This window comes from Lacerta agilis, chromosome 1 (genome assembly GCF_009819535.1).
Source record: "Lacerta agilis isolate rLacAgi1 chromosome 1, rLacAgi1.pri, whole genome shotgun sequence".
Lineage (NCBI taxonomy): Eukaryota > Metazoa > Chordata > Lepidosauria > Squamata > Lacertidae > Lacerta > Lacerta agilis.
This window is the reverse complement of record NC_046312.1, coordinates 110,101,277-110,114,364: the sequence shown is the minus strand read 5'-3', so window position 1 is coordinate 110,114,364 and position 13,088 is coordinate 110,101,277. Positions and strand designations below refer to the sequence as shown.

Sequence of the window (13,088 nt, the reverse complement as noted above, 5' to 3'; positions counted from 1 at the left end):
TTCAAAGTAGCCTTAGTGAGGGCAAGGCAAGGAGGAAGGGCATTAAAAAAATGCGAACCTTGTGCTGTGGTGAGAGAAGAACAGGAAGCTTCTCCCATGTTTTCTCTTGCTGTGAAACACATAGGTGGGGGGCCGGTTTCGCCAACTCCTGGGTACATCTCTGGTGATAACAGTATCCAATGAGTGGGAGAAGTTAGGACAGGTGTGCCTTGCAGCAACATAAGTGACGTTCTGACACTGTTGCAGAAGTGCTGGTTAAATGGTCTGTGCTGTTGGTGCCCCTATTTTCCAACGAGAGTGGGGCATAAGCTACAGCTTGTTTAGCTTATACGTAAATCCGGCACTGGGTACAGTCCATTCCACAACAGCCTCAGGATTCAGGACTCTCTTATCTCCTTCTCACCTCCTTCCACTGCATGTGTGGACCAAGCCGTGGAGTAAGAACAAGCTACCCCACTGCCTGCCTCCCCCCGAAACAACGGGACTTGCTTCCCTTGATGACTGGCCCCAAGCTAAACCTTCAGGAGAGCGTCACATTTGAACTGTTTTTTTTTATGACTGGAGCTGACACACAGTAGAGTTTTGCTCTGTTTATATTTGACTATGATTTAATTGTCATTTTGTGCTGGTTTTTTGTTTGAAGCGTCTGTAAACCATGTCAAGCTTTGGACACCTTTACAGGATAGATGTTTTAAAAAGTAAATTAATACAGCCTACAAAGGCTGCCGCGGCCCTGCAGATGGCAAGGCTGCTGAAAACCCTTACTGTCAATGGGATTGATATGGCCAAACTGTGTATAGGGTGACTGGCAAATTCTAAACGCATTATTATTATTATTATTATTATTATTATTATTATTATTATTATTAATTTTCCTGTACAGTTTAAGAATACATTCTCAAGCATATTAGCAGTTCAAGCCTATATGTGACCAAAAGCTGTGATCATAGAATCATAGAGCTGGAAGGGACCAACCCCCTGCAATATAGGAACATTTTGCCCAATGTGGGACTTGAACCCACGACCCTGAGATTAAGAGTCTCATGCTCTACCATACTCTTATAGTTCCATGTTCATTGTTACATGGTTCAACTGAGTTCAGTTGGGCTAACTCCCAGGAAAGAGTGCTCAGGGTTGCAGTCTCTATTTATCTGGAGGTAAGGTCCACTAAAACGTTCCGCTTGAACTTACTTCCGAGGGAAATCCATTGTGGCTGGAAAGATTTTACGACAGCATAAAAAAGACACTATTTTTCTTTTTGGCTTCTAAAGTCCATGAAATTCAGATCTTCAAACTGAAGAAGCCCAGGACTCTGCCTACACTCCAGTGCACACAGTGGTTAGTGGGTGGCGCTGTGGTCGAAACCACCGAGCCTCTTGGGCTTGCCAATCGGAAGGCTGGCGGTTCGAATCCCTGTGAAGGGGTGAGCTTCCGTTGCTCTGTTCCAGTTCCTGCCAACCTAGCAATTCGAAAGCACACCAGTGCATGTAGATAAATAGGTACTGCTGCGTCAGGAAGGTAAACAGCGTTTCTGAGCACCCTGGTGTCCGTCGCGGTGTCCCGTTGTGCCAGAAGTGGTTTAGTCATGCTGGCCACATGACCCAGAAAGCTGTCTGTGGACAAACGCCGGCTCCCTCGGCCTGAAAGCGAGATGAGCACCACAACTCAATAGTCGCTCCATAGTGCATGGACTTGGAGCAGGGCAGAGACTCAGTTTCCATTCTCCACTCACAGAACTCACTGGGTGACCTGGGCTTGTCAGCTCAGTTGGTTAGAGCATGGTGCTGATAATGCCAAGGTTGCAGGTTCAATCCCTGTATAGGAAAACTGCATATTCCTGCATTTCAGGGGGTTGGATGTGATGGTCCTCAGGGTCCATTCCAACTCTACAGTTTTACAATTCTGTGGTTCTATTTTTAAGCATTACCTACCTCAGGGGACTGTTAGGAGGATAACCTTCCATGACAACCTCAGCTCCTTGGAGGAAGAGTGGGTAATAGCAAAGGTAAAAAGGTAAAGGACCCCTGGACAGTTAAGTCCAGTCAAAGGCGACTATGGCGTGCTCATCTCACTTTCAGGTCGAGGGAGCCAGCATTTGTCCACTGACAGCTTTCTGGGTCATGTGGCCAGCATGATTAAACCAATTCTGGCAAAATGGATACTGTGACGGAAGCCAGAGCGCATAGAAATGCCGTTTACCTTCCTGCCACAGCAGTACCTATTTATCTACTTGCACTGGCGTGCTTTCGAATTGCTAGGTTGACAGGAGCTGGGACAGAACAACGGGAGCTCACCCCATCACAGGCATTTGAACAACTGACCTTCTGATCAGCAAGCCCAAGATGGCTCAGTGGTTTAGACCACAGCGCCACTCGCGTCCCTGTGGGATAATAGTACAGTACAGGAATGCTGTGCAAGGGGATTCCACAGTCTCTTCAATGGGCCGAACCGCATCCTGCATGCAGCAGAATGCCATTTCCTTACCTTAAGTGATTGGGGAAAAGGCCTTGTGAATGGGGGAACACCTGTGCCAGCATGATATCCTGAACTGCAGCAAAGGCTGGTTGAAAATGTGACTTGCAGCTGCAGAATGCCATGCCCTCCAACATTTCTCCAATGAAAATAGGGATGTCCCATTCCATAATGGCAATTTTACTCTTTATACCCCAGACATCTTATTGGTTGGCACTCTGGGCACCTTCCAACATATATAAAAACATAAACATTTTAAAAAACCTTTCCTATACAGGATTGCCTTCAGATGGCCTGGGGCTCAGATAACTCCATACCTTCCAACATCTCCAATGAAAACAGGGACATCCTAAGGAAAAGTGGGACATTCCAGGATTAAATCAGAAACTGGGATGGCTGCTCTAAATCAGGGTCGTCCCTGGAAAACAGGGACACTTGGAGGGTCTGCAATGCCAACACTGGACACTTGTCTTTTGCAGTGAGTCAAATTGACTGTGGCACTCTATCTGAGTCCACACAGAAGGCAAAGGATTTTATCTTTGGAATTTAACTTCTGGGCAGATATCCACACCTTATCAAACTGCGGCCCCATTTGCCCTTCTGAGGCCCATTGGAACTTGGCATTCATGTAGCTTATCAACACTTTGGCAACGAGATCTCCTTGTTGTCACCGTGTTCCTCCCAGAGGTGTTTTAAAGGAGGCAGCAGAACTAGCTGTGATTGTTCTGCTTCATATTTATTATATACCGGTAGCTATGTATTTCCTCACTTTATCAGGCTAAGCCTAAAGCGAAGGTGTAAAGACGTTTGCCATAAAATAAACAAATGAGATGAAACTCATACAATAAAAACAGAGTTGCCATTCATAAGATTCCCCCCCCCCCCGCCACCTAGTTTTACAGGTCAAAATGTACTCAGAATATATACTAGTGTTTTGATGTGATTTGAATTGCACTGTATGCAAATGTCCCTCAGTCGCTCCTGATTTTGGGTGGAAACTAATGGTCAACGGTTGTGTTCATCCCATTCCAATACAGCACATTGCCTGCATAGAAGGAATCCCATTGAACTCAATGAGGATTACTCCCAAGTAACTGGGTATAGCATGGTAGTAAAAAATTAATAGACTTCAATGGGTTTTCCTGCAGTCTAAGCTTACACAGGAGAATCAGAGTTATAACCTAATTTACTTCTGTCTCACGATTCTTATTTTTTCACTATAAGAACCCAATTATATATATCAGCAGCAATCCTACATATACTTCCTATGGAGTACAGACTGGTGAATATTTCTATTTTCCATTTATCTCTGTTTCCCATTTTTCCAGTTTTAATTCAATTCACCAGGTTTCCGCAACAATTGGTTATTTTATTTTAAAAGAAAAGGTCCTTGTGAAAAATTGCCAGCATTTCAGTGTGCCATTGATCACAGTACACACATTTTTGCACGCAATTTCCCCTAATATAATGTACATACAAAAATACACATTTTCCTGAATATATCCAATGTTTTATACATCATTTGTCTGTAGAACTGCACTGCAGAATTTGGAGAAGTGTGAAATTCTAAGGATAGCTACATTTCAGTTTCATACTGCTTCGGGACATAAATTAGGTAAGTTCACATTAAACCGCAAACCAAACCAAACATCTCCCTCTTCCCTCCTATGGAGTATGTCCCATTCGCATGAATGGGGGTTATCACTGAATAAATGTGCATCAGGACTTGTCAGTTGCATAGTTCCTTTGAGAAAAAGAAAAGTAATTGCATTTAGTTTCCATGTTACTTCAAACATGCTATTAAGGCTGCAGCCTTAAGCATGTTTACCAGTGAGTAAGTGCAGATGAACACATTGCAACTTACTTTCAAGTAGGCACGTGCAGCACTGAGCTGCAGAAGTTGCAAATCATGTGTCATTAGTAGGCATTATATTTCTGGCACACAAACATGATCAGCTAGCCAAATTTGAACAATGTACAACATTTAGAGGGCTCTACCATTCCAGAATGGGTCCGAGCGACAGCAAAGCGTTAGGAAAAGAAAGGTTTCTGTGCAGCTTTTGCAAGCATGGAAATGTCACAGAAAACTTCATAGAAAGTTTCAACCTCTTTTCAGTTGTTGCTGTTGTTTTTCTCCCTCTTAAGCTTCTGCAACAAATGTCTCAGAACATTTCCTCCAACTTCCACAAAAATGACTATATCATTGGGGGGGGGGACATTGCTGGCACACAGAGCGAGTTAAACTTTAGACTCCTGCTGTGGAGAGCCTCTTATTTGCTTTCACATCTGAAATCCAAGTTAGCAAGAAGAGATGCAAGAGGAAAAGTTCAGAAGAATTACTCTGATCCCAAGAAACGATCATGGCACTACTTACCTAAAGATTGGTCTCTGGAGGTGCTTTTTCCTAATCGTAACACAATCAGCCATTTAAATGAGGGTGGGGGGAATCTCCTTGGCCTGAAAAAAGTTCCAGCGAGAACCTGGGAGCAACCAGGGGACCTGCACTTAGCTACTGTGCTGAAGAGAACACAGTGGATTTTTTTTTGGTGCTGGGGAAAACCTCCCTCCCTCTCTCTGACAGTTGAGCAAAGTGAGGCCATAGAGACCACATAACGTCTGAGCAAGACCAAACCATGCAGGCTGTTAAACAGCAGCGCTGGAGTCAAGTCGATCGAAGTGGAGAAGTGCCTTGGAATCCTCTCAGGTGCTTGAGAAAAATGAAAAACGTCGCCAGCCAGTTAACTGGGGGGGACAAGAAAAAGTGCTCAGATTATTCCAGTCATGAGAAGATGTCTTACACACACACGGGTCAAAGTCTTTGATGCAGAGGCTCCCTTGCACTGTAAAACAAGCTCCTTAGTTCAGAGGCTTCACTTCTTCTTTCCCCCTCCTTCTTCTCCTCTTTCTTCAAAATAAAAGTTGTCCAGCTGTTTCAGCAAGCGCGCGCACACACACACACACCCCTTTGCAAGTGCCTTCAGAAAGTTCCCCCCCTTTTTCTTTTTTTGTGTCGTTGTACAGAACTGTATACAAATTAAAGGAGACGAATGGCTCTGGTCTCTGTGCCTGGCTTCTCTTCAAGACGTTGTTGTAATTATTTTACAGTCTGGCTATTATTCACTTTGGCTGATGTGTAGCTGTAACTATGCATATTAAACCACCGCTCATAATTTCTGGCACTTACACAGCCTAATAGCCCACAGTAGGATTCAGAGTTTGCAGCTGCTGGGGGATCAAAACGACACGGAATGGAGCAACTATACTTGCATCAGGGAAGGGGAAAAAAGAGGAAAAACTAACCAGATTTCTTCATCAACAAAACTGAACCCGGCATTTCAGTCTGGCCATGCTGTGAAACATGGGGCATGTTAAACATAAGCAGAAGTATGTCAGCATGAAACAGAATTAATACTACCATAGTTAATCGACAGAGATAATCCATCTATCCATTACATAGATTGAGGCGCTAGGTAAGATTCCAGACTCTGGAACTTCAAACATACATTAGTCAATGCCATGGGTAGGCAAACTAAGGCCCGGGGGCCAGATCCGGCCCAGTCGCCTTCTAAATCCAGCCAGCGGACGGTCCGGGAATCAGTGTGTTTTTACATGAGTAGAATGTGTCCTTTTATTTACAATGCATCTCCGGGTCATTTGTGGGGCCTGCCTGGTGTTTTTACATGAGTAGAACGTGTGCTTTTACTTAAAATGCACCTCTGGGTTATTTGTTGGGCATAGGAATTCGTTCATATTTTTTTTTTCCAAAATATAGTCCGGTCCCCCACAAGGTCTGAGGGACAGTGGACCGACCCCCTGCTGAAAAAAGTTTGCTGACCCCTGGTCAATGCCAAGCCTGGATAGCTCAGTTGGTTAGACCATGATGCTGATAATGCCATGGTTGTAGGTTTGATTCCCATCAGGGACAACTGCATATTCCTGAATTGCAGGAAGTTGGACTAGATGATCCTCAGAGACCCTTCCAACTCTACATTTCTATCATTGTATCTCCCTGCCCCATCAGCACCTAGTACACTTTGACAGTACTGAAGAGAGGGGTCATCATTGCTGAGGCACACCCTGGGCTCCATACAAGGTAGCAACTGCCATTTTTATTCCCCACAGTACCCCAGAGGAATGTCAGACCCTCCAGAGGAATGTCCCTATTTTCCAGGGACAGTCCCAGATTTACAGCTGTCCTGGTTTCTGATTTGATCCTGGAATGTCCCGCTTTTCCTCGGGATGTCCCTATTTTCATCGGAGAAATGTTGGTATGGAGTTATGCAACCCCTGATCCAAGGAGATAAGTAACTATACAACCTTGAGAAGACATCTGAGACCAGCTCTGTATAGGGAAGTTTTCAAATGGTTTCTTATGTTTTTTATGTGTGTTGGAAGGCACCCAAAGTGGCTGGGGCAACCCAGTCAGATGGGTGGGGTATAAGTAAAACAACAACAACAACAACAACAACAACAACAACAACAACAACAACAACAGAACAAGACATCACTATTTTCATTAGAGAAACATTGGAGGGTATGGAATTCTATGTCCGGTGTTACAGGGCATTGTGGGCAATTTAAATGGTGTCTCCTGCCTAGCAATGATCAGAGCACTCACTGGCACGGCTGTGGACAATCAGGACCCTGTGTGTGCAGTGTTTCACTGCCATAGGAGGAGATCCCCACCTAAAAAGCAAACAAACCCTTCCTGCATGGAGTAAACAAACATATCAGAGATCAGTGTTTAGTCCCTTGTGAGGTAATTTACTGTATGCAGGGACAGTGTTTGTATGTGTGCTTTACAAAGGGGAGCATTCTAAAATATCTCCCCCCCCCATCTCTGATATGGTAGCCTACAATTCTATCAGCTCATTGCGCAAGCTCAGTGTAGATTGGCTCTCCTTATTTCCCCACCTCCCTCCCCCCCCCCAAAAAAAACCCTGAGGCGACAAATTCCCCCACAAGTTCTAGGATGCCTGATGTTGATATTATCTTTACCAAGCTGTGGCCAAGAGCCATTGCTCCCGCAGAATAAACATAGGAATAGGGTCTTAGGTCATCTGTGGCAAAACTAGAGAAAATGTGACTACAACTTGCCCAGGGTTAGAAACTGAGATATGAAAGCTGGGAGCTAAAACTAGGTTATGGGTGCAACAACGGAATGTCTAGGTGTGCTTTTTTTAATAGCAAGAGTACAAAGCTGTAAATGAACGAACTGCAGCTAAAATATTATGTTCGTTTTTCACATGGTCTGGTCCTTCCCCTGCTCACCCCCCTAATATTCTTAAGAGGGTCTCTTCTCCCGTCTTCAGAAAGTAGCTGGAAGTGGGGAGGCAGAAAAAGGTCCTCTTTTCCTTACACTCTGCATTTTTAATCTGAAATCATAGGCGCAGTACTGCGCCCAGAGCTCAGAAACTGCTTGCTCTAATAAAATTCCCTGTCTCAAAATGTGCCTAGAACAATGGGAGTTTTGAACACTGAACCTGTCTAAATGGGTCTGTAAAACATTCCTAGAGAATGTGGTCTTGCGATTGAAACCTGACATTTTTGACCTATTATGTAAACCCACAAAAATGATGGTTTTCCTAGAGATGCAGTAAACAACAACGGAGAAACCCAAATACTTGGCAAGCCGCACTTTGATTTTGGACTGTAATTTAATATTTCCCTCATGTGGATCTCATGGGTTGCTCGTGATTCCTGTCATGGCTTCTGGGAACAACATGTGGCAAAAACCTTACCTCATGCAGGTCATAGATTGCCCTGACATCCTGCTCAGGAGGGAAGAGATACTGAGACGCTGGTGGTTATCACACAGCCACCAGCCATATTCTTTTTCTGAGGTGAGAGTTCAGCTGAGTTGGCCTTTGAACTCCTTGGCCAGTCAAAACACAAGAAAGTACCTTCACAGTACTACTTTACCTGACCATGTAAATAATTATGGGGGAATTACCTCATGGTGAGTCTTCCATGTTAAAAATGGTTGTGTGAACCTGCCCTTATATTCCCACAAGAGTCTCACATTCTCAAACTACAACTGATGTCAATTGTGAAGGGCAAATGCCGATATACACCTCTGCAGGAAATAAGTGCTACCTAAAATGTCAATATTAAGAAGAATGAAAAACATGAGAACCAAATTATTGCCCATGGCCCAGATAGGCAGGCCATCTGAACTATTTCAACAACTTCTGTTGCCTTGTATAGAGCTGAGCACAAACACAATGAAGGAGGCAGCACCTTGATTCCCCCAAGTTCATGTCAGCCAACTGCAGGGACATTAGCTGAGGGAAGCATGCATCACAAAACACAGATAAGGAAAGCATCTGGCAGTCTAGAGAATAGTTGCCTCTGAAGCCCCTGCCAAACTACTCCCATTCCTTCTGTGCTTATTTTCCCAAGGGAAGAGAATGACTGTATAGCTGTGGGCTAGTTTTGTAGAATTTTGTACAACTAATGTACTTAAAGTCTCTTTTCCCCAACCCCACCCCCAGGTGAGAGTTGGTGTAAGTATAGTGGCAAACAGACTGAACTACAAATCAGAAAGTACCCAATTTATATCATGAACTCGCTAGATGGCAAAAATTGCTCTCACTCTCTCTTCCATTTCTCTCCGACTCCATGCCCACCCCATCTGCAATATCAAAGATAACAATACCACATTGCCTGAGGAAGCCAATAACAAATTGATTCATCTCATCACCCTTAGACGTTCATTATCTGCTTGGGATTGGAAAGGTGAAGACTGTAGAATAAGCTGCCTTCCAGGCTTAGCTAGGTCACAAAGATGGCTTGCTAAAGCTATGGGGTCTAAGCTTAGAGCATCTTGCTTCTTCCCTTCTTCCCAAAGTTCCCCTTTGGTCACATCCCCTCGCCTTGGGAAGAAGGATTACCGAAGCCTTAGTTCATTTTCTTCCACCATGTGAACCCAACCAGAAAGGATGCCTGAGCAAGATGCTCCAAGCTTGGGCCCCATGGCTTTAGCAAGCCATCTTTGTTTTTCTATACAAATAATTTAGAATATGTTACCTTTCAGAAACTAAGTTAAACTGCCTGTCTTTTCTTGCTGCTGTATGGAAAGGCGCATGAATCAGACCTTTGAAGAGTTTGTAACTAAACCATTTTTTAACTTACTAAATGTGTAGTCTCTTGTTTTTTTTAAGGAAAGTAAGGGGAACTTTGAAAGGAATTCAGAAGGGGGTATTTTAAAGATCTAACAGCCTATATATTTCCATGCTTTGCTTTGCTGCTTGTTTTGTGATTTTAAATCTCTGCTGGGGCTCTCTCATCATAGAGCACTTGCTCCAAATCCAGAGAATAATTTTATTCTTTTAAACCAATTACAACCAAACATAATTTATAAAAAAAAAAAAAAATCAGCAGCCTTGGACAGCACCTTACACTTCATTAGGTCTGGGCTATATATCGATATATCATCCCAAACTGCTTTGAAGTCCATATTGCAATATCTGTTCATAATTTTTTATCTGGCAATACATTGCGAATCATGATGTGTGTGTGTGTTGCCTATGCAAAAGTCACAATGCAGGACAACTCATGAAGCCAGCTTGTGTCTCTATATGTTGTTGTTGTTCAGTCGTGTCCGACTCTTTGTGACCCCATGGACCAGAGCACGCCAGGCACGCCTATTCTTCACTGCCTCTCGCAGTTTGGCCAAACTCATGTTAGTAGCTTCGAGAAAATTGTCCAACCATCTCATCCTCTGTCGTCCCCTTCTCCTTGTGCCCTCCATCTTTCCCAACATCAGGGTCTTTTCTAGGGAGTCTTCTCATGAGGTGACCAAAGTACTGGAGCCTCAACTTCAGGATCTGTCCTTCTAGTGAGCACTCAGGGCTGATTTCTTTGAGAATGGATAGGTTTGATCTTCTTGCAGTCCATGGGACTCTCAAGAGTCTCCTCCAGCACCATAATTCAAAAGCATCAATTCTTCGGCGATCAGCCTTCTTTATGGTCCAGCTCTCACTTCCGTACATTACTACTGGGAAAACCATAGCTTTAACTATACGGACCTTTGTCGGCAAGGTGATGTCTTTGCTTTTTAAGATGCTGTCTAGGTTTGTCTCTATATAGCTCCATCCTTATTCCAGACACTGTGATATATTGATATATTTGGCTGGTGGTATATTGTGATGTTGAAAGCCAGATGTCGCCCAGCCCTACTCTTTATAATTGTATGGTGGGCCTTAGCTCTGCCAGGCTGTAAATCTTAAATGTAAATTTTAAATACAAATGAACCACCCTGCTTCCTTCCTTTCCCATTAGACGAAGGCACAACTCGCTTCTAATTTAAGCCCAGAACAGAAGGGAGGAGAAACTTTGATGCAATGAGGCACTTCCAGAAAAATCTCACATTTGAATCACTCCTGGAAAAGAATGTCTCTTCCTCACAATGGGATGGTTGCCTGGAAATATGCCCCATAATTTTAGCCAATGGGAAAAAAAGAGATAGAGACTCATAAGATTACAATATGAGAAGCAAAACACAACCATCCTTCAGAATTCACACATCGCCATATTTTGCAATGCAATTCCCCAGCCAAGCAATGTGCTCAAAAATGCACTTACTGGGGTAAAGTGTGTATATTGCTGCATTTGTTGGTAAAAAAAATAACATACAAAAGTCCATTATATTTGGGGAAATGACTTTTTAATAATGTTTATGTTAGGCAAGACTGCCTTGCAAAAATGTGCATTTCCCTCCAAAATATTTTATTATGTTCACATATTTATTCAAGAAGCAACAAACTATATTCAGCCACTCCACATACCCCACAGAAGCAGCACGTTTCTTTTAAATTACATTTAACTTTCCAGTCATTTTGGTTTTTAAACATGTGTATCATTCTATAAGTTGTCATGTGTTCTCGGAGGCCTAATAACCATGTTCTATTAATGTTGCAAATGTAATAAACCTATGCCAGGTTGATGGGGAAAGTAGTGATCTTCTTGTCTATTCAGCTGTCTTGTACATGGTTTGGCCATTAATATTAATTCATAGCGTTGTGAGATCCAGATGTGTGTGTGTGTGTGTGTGTGTGTGTGTGTGTATACATATACATATACATATACATATACATATACATATACATATACATATATATTTGTACTAAAATGCTGGTGAATTTTCATGAGAACTATTTTTTCTCCCAGGGAACCCAGCTAGATGGGCGGGGTATAAATAAATAATAATAATTATTATTATTATTATTATTATATTTTTAAAGTGGCAAACTGAGGTGGAAATGTGGTGAACAGGACTTAAGATTGGAAAAGAAGAAGAAACTGGGAGAAACTGAAGTTGTCACATGTGCCCATCTCTCATAGGACTGCAGCCTTGATCCAGCCACAGCCAGGTTCTTTGGATGTGAATTTATTTCCTTCACGGGCATTCCTCAGCACGATTCCTTACGTTACAGATCAAATTAACGAAAGCAAAACAAAGCCCACCCAATAACTGCTGCACGAGCTTACGTTCAGCGCCCGGCAATGGAAGCACACAAATGTGTAGGGCAAACCTCAAATTATTCCCTTGCCTTGACGTCAGCAAATGGAAAAAGACGCTCTGAAACTTAACCTAATGACTTCTCCAAGCTTGCAAAACTAGAAAGTACTGAACATAAGCATGATGACTCATTCACGCACTCGGGAGAAGGCAGTTTTAAAAAAAATAAAATGCCCTAGCGGGCTTATTGACCATTTCTACTCTAGTTCATGTGGTAAAGCCATGAGCAAACAATTGTAAAGACCTTTAAGCTCCGATTTCCTTTTTCGCCTATAGCAAATAGGAGTATTTGTAAAACTGATTTAATCTCTCCCTCTCTTTCTCTGTGTACACAACATGCACGGGAGACCAGCAACGTCATGTTGGAGGGAGATTAATTTCCTTGCTAAGACTTTCCTGCTTGCTGGCTGAAACCCAGGCTGTTTTGGTCTCTTATTCACTTCCACAGCCCCCTTAAATCTGAACTTCCCTGACAGATTTGCACAATTCCCCCCCCCCCCCCGAAACGAAAGCTTACAGCCACGCAAAAGGCATTTGCTACTTAAAAACTAACTGAATCATAACCCACCCACCCCACCCCACCCCCGACCGCCAGGTAAATGGGGAGGTGGGAGATGCCTGAAAATGCCTGACTCCCCCCTCCTTTCCTCAGTTCGAAAGGAACTGGAACAAGGAGGCCTCGTTTTTAATTCTGCACAGTGCCTTCTCCTGAGATCCCCTCAGCCGTGAGGTACCATCTGCTAAATGTAGTAATAAGGCTCGTGTTTACCACCACCTTCCTTCCCCAACAGCTTGATGAAGTACAAACTGTATTTAATACACTGAGGAGGGACTGGAGAAAGAAACACAGAGAGACTTTGGAACAGGGAATTCCCACATAACAAAGTAAAATCCCAGCAGTAGCAGGCACGGCCCACCCCCAGGAGTACGTTTGAGGTGATTTGTCACCTTTCCCACCTTGAATAAAGTTCTCATTCAGGGGTGGTATTTTTTATCGTCTCTCGCGTGGCCTGATCATGAGTTGAAGCAGCTTCTCTCGTTTTCTTTTCCCACAGAAGGCTCTGGGCATATAGGTGGCCCCCATCAGGCACCG

General features: G+C 43.4%; 1 protein-coding gene across 3 annotated transcripts in view; it reads right to left on the bottom strand.

Annotated features, from left to right (window-relative positions):
* PDE1A (phosphodiesterase 1A) overlaps positions 1–13,088 on the bottom strand; it is a 145,733-nt gene that overhangs the window by 93,460 nt on the left and 39,185 nt on the right. The window contains exon 1 of one of the 3 annotated variants that reach the window (XM_033166965.1): positions 4,847–5,192. The exons of the other annotated variants lie outside the window; for them this stretch is intronic. Coding sequence (XP_033022856.1) covers positions 4,847–4,899 — 53 coding nt within the window. The 5' untranslated portion in view covers positions 4,900–5,192. Of the gene's footprint in view, positions 1–4,846; positions 5,193–13,088 lie in introns of those variants that run through there. 3 annotated transcript variants of the gene reach the window in all.